A 9,208-nucleotide genomic window follows, 5' to 3' on the forward strand; every position below is an offset into this window, starting at 1 on the left:
CCAAAGACTGTTTTCTGTTGAAGTTTTGCCAAGCGGCCACCTGAGTTGTCTCTACTGAACTCCTATTAAAGATTCTCAGTGCACCTTTTGCATTTGGGTTCTCTCTTCACATACCTGACACACACTGTTGGAACAGTCAGAGAAAAACTAACATACGTAAACAACGTAAATAAAAAATCAGCTCCATCACAGATTCCAAGAGATCAAGGGTTTAGTTTGTTCAGAATACATTTTAAGTGTTCTGCCAGTAGAGGGCACTTGTGCAATGTAAGCAAAGTTGTTCATCTTTTTTCTCAGTCAATGAATGGAGGGAAGTGAGGACTTTAACATAGCCCTTGTCTTCATCGGGTGCACGTCGAGCGACTAAAATCTAATTCCCATTTACACTGATTCCCTTTTCTACCCCCCCCCCCCTTTTTTTACATCACTATATTGTGGACTCGTGACCGAGGGCTTAGGGTTTCATTTGGGACAGATGGATTTAGTGGGCGTTAACTGTACTGCGATTTGGACAGTCTTGCACACTTACTTCCCGTCATGTGCACACGCTCTCAAATGACTAAGACCGCAAGTGTGGGTATTTGGACAGACCCAGAAAACATCCCTATCACACCAGAGAGAGAGAGAGAGAGACCTGTTTAAGAGTTTGATGCTCTTTCTCTGACACAGATCTCAAACTTTATTGTCGTGGTTTCCATTTGTTCTGAAGTCCACGTTCACACAAAGCATGCTGATCCTTACGCTTCAAAGAGGAAAAAATGGTTAGGATTAAAACACCGGTGATTACATCATATGTCTCCACTTCTTCATCATGATTTTGTAACTCGTTTTGTCAGAGAAAATCACTTCCTGTGTAGATTTACCATTGCTTTAGAAACTCTACTCATATTTCTAAACTCATCTGCGAAGACAAATAATGGAGATAGACACCATTTATCAAAATGTTGAACACAAAGATGTTATAGACACACGTGGACCTCAAATACAGAGTCACAGCCAGGATGAAGGACAAGCTCAGAAGAAAAGTAAGCAGAAAAAAAAAATCATTTTTCATTCAAATTGAATTTTATATCTACAGTAAAATATGAATTGTTGTCTGATATATGTGTGTGTTGTCAGGAGGAAGCAGGTGTTTGGTGTTGATTTCAGTGTGTCTCGGGCTCATTTGTGTTCTTCTGCTGGTCTTCGTCGTACTCCAGCACATCACCATCACAGATTTAACAGAGACCAACGAGGAACTGAAGGCAAATTCTGGACATGGTCAGTAAATCTGTTTTTCTGCAAATGGTTTCTTTTACGATACAGTTTTGAAAAGTGTTTACGCATACAAATCTGTGTGGTCCAGTTTGTTTTTCCATATGCAACGAGGAGATGAGCTGGAACGACAGCAGGCAGTTCTGCAGAGATCGAGGAGCAGATCTGGTCATCATCAACACTGAGGAGAAACAGGTGAGATTGTGCGAGAGACTGTTAAAGGAGTAGTTTACTTTAAAATGAACATTAGATTTACTCACCCTCAAGCCATCATAGTGTGTATGACTTTCCTCTTTCAGTGGCAGTGGATTGCAACCAACAGTCTGAAGCTAAAAAAAGTGACTCCATCGATGATAAAAGTGTTTGAAGCGGCTCTGGGGGGTATAATAAAGGTTAATAAAGAAAAAAATTTATATTTAACAAGTGACAAAGTAAAATTCGAACTTCCGGTTAAACGAACACACTTACGCTCAAGGGGGTAATCCATCAGCCGGAAGTTGAAGTCTAGCGGGAGCCACCATTGTAGCAGAACTTCTCTGTTACTGTTCCATTGACTCCCATTCATTTTGGCGTCACTTTGACAGCGAATAACTTTACATCTGAGGCGTCCAAATACTCAATTTTTTCCATTATTTATTTCTAAAGAAACACAACAATGTATAAAATGCTACATTTGATTTCCTAGTAGAATCCGTTTTTGTAAAAATAGGCTAAAGATTGCGTCATAACCACGGGACTTTCTGTCGCACAATAGAGACATTACCGTATAGACAGGAGGAGAAGCTCACCGCCCGCAATCTTTTACTGTCTTTGAGGCAATTCGGGGGGACATGAAGGCACAAAGTCGAGGGAGAAGCCCATAAATAGAGAGTCCATAAAAGCAACGGGACAAAATATTTCAACAACGTTTTTGAGGAATTAGGCGATTCAGATTTGTCCTGGCACAACTACTAGAAGATTTACAACTGCCAGACTGTCGTCACGCTCAGTTTGACAGGAAGTGCAATAATCGGGCTTCAGTCTTCTCCGTTGAAATCAATAGGGTCGCTGTATCCATTTCTTTTACTGTCTATGCTTACGCCTAAAGTGCAACTTGTGGCGTCAGAAGTAGCGAGTGTGTCATGGCTTAGCGTAAACATCAGCAGTACGTCACATTATTAGCGCTTTAGACTCAAGTCAAATTCGTATGTTTGTTTGGGCAGAAGCTAGATATTTTACTTTATAATTTTTAAAAATATTGGGGGAAAAATAGTGCGTGGAGCACTTTTATCATGGATGGATGCACTTTTATGAGCTTCAAACTGATGGTTCAATTCGGGATCATTTTCATTTTAACTCACTGAATGAGAGTAATCACACTTATTCCTGTTTTTATTCACACAGAAGTTCATAACTTCATTCATCAAGGAGAGAATGTGGATTGGTTTGTTCAATGACAACAAGGCCAACTGGACATGGGTGGATAATTCACTACCGATTCAAACGTAAGACTTAAAACACTTGCATAACCACTGCTTATTAGTTTTAGTCATCATACAGTGTCTTCTCTCTTTCACTTCTGCTTCATCTCCAGTTCAACAGATGATTCATGAATTGCTTGTGATGCTCAGAATTTGTCATATGTTCAATGGTTAAAACGAATAATTAAACATTTGGGGTTCTTAATAATTCGGACACACTTTATTCAGGTTTTGGGATAAAGGTGAGCCGAATGGGCTTGATGAGAACTGCACTGAACTGGATCCTAGAAGAGGCACGGTGAACAACTGGAATGATCTCCCATGTTCATGGAAGTTTAAATGTATTTGTGAGAAATAGTTTTAATACAGTCTTGTCATGCTTTTACTTCTATCTTATCTCATTTTGATCACATAATTCATTATAAAGTGTTCTGTCTTTTAAAACTGACAGTTTATTTCATCATGAAACACTTTATTGGATGTGTTCATGTCTTGCTCCATCACAAGCAGCTGTATATTAATATGTCCGCGGTTATCGTGGTGAGTGTTAGTCAGAAATTCTGAGGTAAAAATCAGTTTACAGAAGTGTAAAGTCTCCCTGCTTGCCCTGAATCAGCCTATTATTCTGATATTGAGTGTATGCGAAGCTGTTTTTGAATGGCTTATGTTTTAATAAAATGTTCAAATGCCTCTTATCACCGCATTTTTGTTTTTATTTCATATTGAATTGTTGTGTAGGATCTGCTTAATTGTGCTAGAGACTTCTCCAGTCCAGCAGGGCGCAATGAAGAGCAGATTCATCCCACTGAAGTGATCAGAGAGGAAGAAAAACACAACAGATCCACAGCACTTGCTGCTTCTGTCATTCGGTGTGTGTTTGCGGCATCTAGAGACGCTTTTGCCTCAGGATCCTGGGGAATGGACGGGTTTTGATTCTTTCATTTGATTGTTTGAAACCATGTTCATGCTAATCCTGCATTAAATGATATGTTCTTCAAGATGTTCCAGCAATAATGTATGATGCATGGCGATTAGTTTAAAAAGAGAACTAATAACTTCACCAAGAGAAACCCTGCTTCTTCTACTTCACCTGACGCAGTTGAGAGGTCCTTTGTGGAAAAACCCCGAGCCTGCTTTCACACTCCCGCTGGATTTACTTCAGACGCCTCGGTGATTTTAGGAGGATCTCTTCCGTAAACACAAGGCCGATTTCTGTGCATCAAACCCTGTGAACCATCATGGCCAAAGTGCAGGTGCTCAACGTGGCTGTTCTGGATAACCCCAGTCCGTTTGGAAACCCGTTTCAGTTCGAGATCACGTTTGAATGCATGGAGGACCTACCTGAAGGTTAGAGATTTCACAAATCAACACCATTTAAACACGAAGTTGGTAATTACTGTATAGTCGAATACTTTAAAAGCATTTTTGCAGAATCAATATAAATTAAACGGGAAGAATAATCCGAATTGTCGTGGTGTTTTTTTTTTACGCGGGAAAAGTCTTATTGTCAGTTGTTAATGTTCACGCGCTTAATATTTTGGCGCCGGCGGGGAGTTCCATGACAGCGCGAGGCTGCCCCTCCTTCGCTGATTGGTCTGATGGTAGACCCAATGTATTTTTGCTGGCCTTGATTGGTTGGAAGTTATGACGCCACGTGTCCGGAAGCGCTACGAAGATTTGCGAGTTTAGCTTATGATTCATGTACCAGAAATGTTAAATTCGGTTCTATTACTAAAATACATTTGTTTTATTTTCCTAACACAGAGGCATAACCGAGACGCATTATGTTTAGCTTTTATTTGTTTGGTAAAGTGATATCCATATGCAAAATTAAACGTAACGTTGTAAATTATATCATTTTTTTTCGCTGCACTACAGTGATACCTAATTCTTTTTTTATTTTTAACTACATATGCATATACGTATAATGTAATGTTATTATGCCATTATATAATGTTTGTATTTTTTGTAGGTACAATACAAATATTGTGCTGGAATTATGTTGTCTCTTTTTTGTTTGTTTTACATTTTTGCTATTCCTTAATTTTGGACATTGTTACTTCCCAGCATTTGCATTACCAAAGTTAAAAACAAACAAACAAAACAAACAAACAAAAAACAGTAGGCTTGTTTTCCACACGGTTTTCCACATAAAAAGAGAAGAAAGCATGTTATTGAATTGTTTTTAGTTACAGCCACCAATTTAACAGTGATTATGATACTTAATGGCCAAATAAAATGCTCTTTAAAAGTTATTTGGCATACATTTTTTTGGGGGCAAACCTAAGAATATCAGTTTTTTGATAAGTGAGAAAAGGTTTGTTGTTAACATTAGGGTAAGAAATGTTGTTCTAGATAGAAATACAAAACCTCTAATAATACTGCTGATATCATAACCAAATATGAAACACTATACACATAATGACTACAAAGTCCAATTCATCAAGCATGTAAACTCACATCCTGTGGTAATTATGTACTAAATGCTCAATCTGCTGTATTGTTTTGCTAATCTTGAGTTCATAGTTTTGAAAAGACCTTGTGCAAATGATAGATTTGAATATGTTACTTATTTATAATAGTTTATCCCTGGGCTTCTCTCAGATCTCGAGTGGAAGATCATCTACGTGGGCTCTGCAGAGAGCGAGGAGTACGACCAGGTTCTGGACTCGGTTCTGGTCGGCCCGGTTCCTGCAGGAAGACACATGTTTGTGTTTCAGGTGCGCTGACAATCTTCTTCCTGGTTCAGTTTTCAAGTGGTGTTTGTAGATCTCATGTTGTTTAATGAAGGTATCGGAGTGAAGGACATCTTGATTTGATTGACAGGCGGACGCTCCAAACACTGGGCTGATCCCTGAGAGCGATGCGGTGGGCGTGACCGTAGTGCTGATCACATGCACCTATCGGGGACAGGAGTTCATTCGCATTGGATACTACGTCAACAATGAGTACACAGAGCCCGAGCTACGGGAGAACCCGCCGGTCAAACCCGACTACACACAGGTGAGAGATTACATTCACACTGAGCTTCACCTGCTAGTGTTACAGCACACACACGCACACAAAAGAGAAAAATTAATGTACACAAACAAAATAGTCAAATTAAGACTAATATAAAGCACTATTTTGATTATAAATGTCTTAAAGGTTTATTGATTTGCTAATTAATGAGCCATTATCTCAGTATTTATAATCATTAGCTGTGTTTTTATCCAAAGTTGTGAATTTAACTTGCAATGTCGCATGTCCATGATTTTGTTCTCATCACTTATTATGTATATTATGATAATAGTACAATAATATTCACATATGTCGTTTATAGGTGGCATAATGTTTTAGTCCTACATTTACAGCATGAAATAATATTTAAACCTACCATTTTATCACAAATTCTGACATTTTCTTGCAATTGTGAGTTTATATCTCTTAATTCAGACTTTATAACTAATTATAACAATTGTGAGTCACAATGAATTTTCAGGAAAAAAGTCAGAATTGCGTGATTGTGATTGTCAGATGCGTGATTGTCGTGGACGTGCCGGAACAACGCACTGAAAACGGCAACTAAACACAATCAATTCACAATAATTTCATAAAATAGTGTTCTCATGTTATGTAATATGACATTCCCATATTAAGCATCGTTATTATTAGTCGTGCATTTTGCTTCAGCGGCGCACGCTGAATGAATAACCGTTGAGCACTTTGTTAGCGTTTATTTAACTCAAAGAAACGCATCCTATTTGATATTATCAGATATATACAAAATAAACATAATATTACAAAATGATGAATGCACAAGTTGCTCTTCCTGGAACAACGCAACGTGGCATCTAAACCCAAATAATTCACAATGTTTTATTACAATATTGTTCTCTTTATAATCTTGTGTAATATGACAGTCCCAAATTCCCAATAGTCATTATTAACCGCACGTCGTCGTTTGAGCGGCGCGTGCTAAAGATCACGTCAATTCTTAACCAAATGCATCCAATATGAGATAAATCGGATATAGATAGGCGTACACAAAATAAATTTATTACAACTATTACAACTTACGTTTGCACAGAACAAAAGGCTGCGAATGCTCACGCAAACTTATAGTCGTGATGAAGGTGTAAAATAGTCCCAAACAACTCCGGTGTGGGACTTAACACTTCTCCACACCAGCGCGCTCGCATGAACCTGCTTAAAAAAATAAAAAAAATAAAAAATCGATGATCGATAAGTTTCGTCAATTAAATGTGTTAGACAATTTATCGACCGTTGAATAATCGTTGACAATTTACACACATCAATTGAACGCATACGTTTGATTTATACACATTTTTTTAATTCATGTGTATCTTGGTATTTCCATCCTGCATTTTCTTTTTATAAATACATATTTTTATGCGATATCTCGAAAATAGGTGGGGGAAAAAAAATTAACTGCAAGTAAAAGTAAAAAAATTATTAAAGCATATTTTACACACTGGTTGTTACCGAATGAGCACAACAATTTATTATAATGAATTATATTCATCAATATAAAAATAAAAATAGATATTATTAATATATAATTTATTTATATTGAAATTATGACGTTTTACAGGAATATGGGAAGCAGGAATACAGATGTGCATTATACGAGAAGACTCATTAGCTCTCGTTCACATGATGCATGTTATACGTTGAGAGTGTGTGTGTCACACAGATCCGCTGTGTGTGAAGTGTGGTGATGCGGTCAGATCAAAGAGGCAGGTGTCTGCCGTTTATAGCCCAGCGTCGCTTATCATTCATTCTGCTGAACCGTTGCGGATCGCTGCCATTGTGCGCTTTGCTCCCGAATCCCGTATTTCCATCAATCCCATTCTGTCTGAGATTCTTAAACAATTCAATGAATATGTAAAACTCATCTGACGCATAAAACAGACACCACTACTGAGATAATAATATATTGGTTACGGTTTACAATTAGGTTTCCATTAGTTAAAGGGATCATGACATGGATTTTTGTAAATTATTTTAATATGTTCCTTGAGGTGTACTAACAATGTAAGTTTTTGTACAAAAAAAACCCAAACAAATTTAAAAAAAACAGAAATGATCAGTTTTTAAAGCCTTTAATGGTGCGAATAGCGCGTCAGGCGGGAGTGATTTCAATGTTAAGTCAATGAAAGACGCGTTACGCGTGTAAAAAAAATTTGCGACGCGAATGAGGCATAGAGCGCAGTGCGGTAGATGCGAATACGCCTCATTCGCGCGTCAAGTTCGCGCGAATTGAACATTAACCCAAGAGGTTTTAGTGTAACCTTAACTAGTTGGACTTTATTGTAAAGTGTTATTAATATATTACATTTTAAGGAATAATGCTGGCAAATCATAATTCCTTTTGATGTTTCATCTTTTTATTTTTGTGCCGATCCGCAGCTTCAAAGGAACATCTTGGCGTCGAACCCTCGGGTGACCCGTTTCCACATTAACTGGGAAGCAACGATGGACAAGATGGAAGATTCAGAGAATGTAGACCCCGCCCCCAACGCCATGCTCCCGCCCACTTCCATGCCCGGCAAAGCCCCGCCCCTCGGACTCATGCCCGACAACTCCATGGACTGCTTATAGGACTGACACGCAACAACAACCTCATTCATAGAGTAATAAATGTGTTGTCTTGTATTTAAACTCCTACATGTTCTCTCAGTTGTGATTGGACACAGTCAGGGACTTTTCAGGCCTTTTCTTGCACTTCCTGTCTGGAGCAGCAGGAGGCGGAGCCTACAGCAGGGGGCGGAGCCTGCAGCACCAGCAGACATGGACTGTTTTCTTCAGGTTCAGGTCATCAAAACATGATCCAGTCACATTTATCGGTGCAGTTAAAAAAATCAACCATATTCACCTTAAATAAGAAACATTTTTTCTTTTAATTCCGGAGTGAAACGTGACTGACGTGTTTTTGTGAGATTCACTGATCAGAAATCAGCAACTTTTCTGGGAGTGTATTTCTCGGATGCGTTCGGAACTCCTCACAAATCCGACTGGGTTTCTGTTTGGTTGGAGTGAGAGTATTTAGAGGAGTGTTTGGGTTTTAATGTAAAAGCCTGGTTTATATTGGTACTTTTTCCTTCCCATGTGATTTCTGTTTATGAAAAGTGTTCGCCTGAATAAATATTAACTTTTGTCTTTGTAAAGCGGTCTTTGGTTTTCTCTCCATCATCTCGCTCTTCCACACCCTGTGTGTGTGTGTGTGTGTGTGTGTGTGTGTGTGTTTATGATGTTGCTAGGCAACCGCTATTAGAGATGGCACTTTGGGCTGCTCCACCTTTGATCCACGCATCACATCAGACAACTACTCTTCCTTTCATCCCTCCATCCCTCCCTCTATTCTCTGTCCTCTGATGTGTGTGTGGAAATGTGCAGTCTGTGGACGAGCGGCAGGCGACGCCGACATCATGATGTGCATTCAGGAATTCATATTTGCCACAGAGCAGAAACTTATAAAGCTTCAGGAAATA

At 38.7% G+C, this 9,208-nt stretch overlaps 2 protein-coding genes and 1 long non-coding RNA gene across 3 annotated transcripts; 2 read left to right on the forward strand and 1 right to left on the reverse strand.

Annotated features, from left to right (window-relative positions):
- The first annotated feature begins 916 nt into the window (after positions 1-916).
- On the forward strand, positions 917-3,821 carry LOC120460242 (CD209 antigen-like protein C). The gene is made up of 5 exons (XM_039647922.2): positions 917-1,025; positions 1,120-1,260; positions 1,346-1,449; positions 2,638-2,738; positions 2,943-3,821. The coding sequence occupies exons 1-5, from the start codon at positions 917-919 to the stop codon at positions 3,070-3,072; spliced, it is 585 nt and encodes a 194-aa protein (XP_039503856.2). The 3' UTR covers positions 3,073-3,821.
- Positions 933-2,641, reverse strand: LOC120460369 (uncharacterized). Its single transcript, XR_005617933.2, has 3 exons — positions 1,723-2,641; positions 1,515-1,628; positions 933-1,435 (listed from the first exon to the last, which is right to left on the reverse strand). It is a non-coding gene; the product is annotated as an uncharacterized LOC120460369 (long non-coding RNA).
- asf1bb (anti-silencing function 1B histone chaperone b) lies at positions 3,567-8,884 on the forward strand. The gene is made up of 4 exons (XM_039647910.2): positions 3,567-4,061; positions 5,319-5,434; positions 5,541-5,717; positions 8,127-8,884. Exons 1-4 carry the CDS (start codon positions 3,953-3,955, stop codon positions 8,316-8,318), a joined length of 594 nt encoding a protein of 197 aa, XP_039503844.1. The 5' UTR covers positions 3,567-3,952; the 3' UTR covers positions 8,319-8,884.
- Positions 8,885-9,208: the final 324 nt, after the last annotated feature.

Source organism: Pimephales promelas, chromosome 6 (genome assembly GCF_988280905.1).
Source record: "Pimephales promelas chromosome 6, fPimPro1.hap1.1, whole genome shotgun sequence".
In the NCBI taxonomy this organism is placed as follows: Eukaryota; Metazoa; Chordata; class Actinopteri; order Cypriniformes; family Leuciscidae; genus Pimephales; species Pimephales promelas.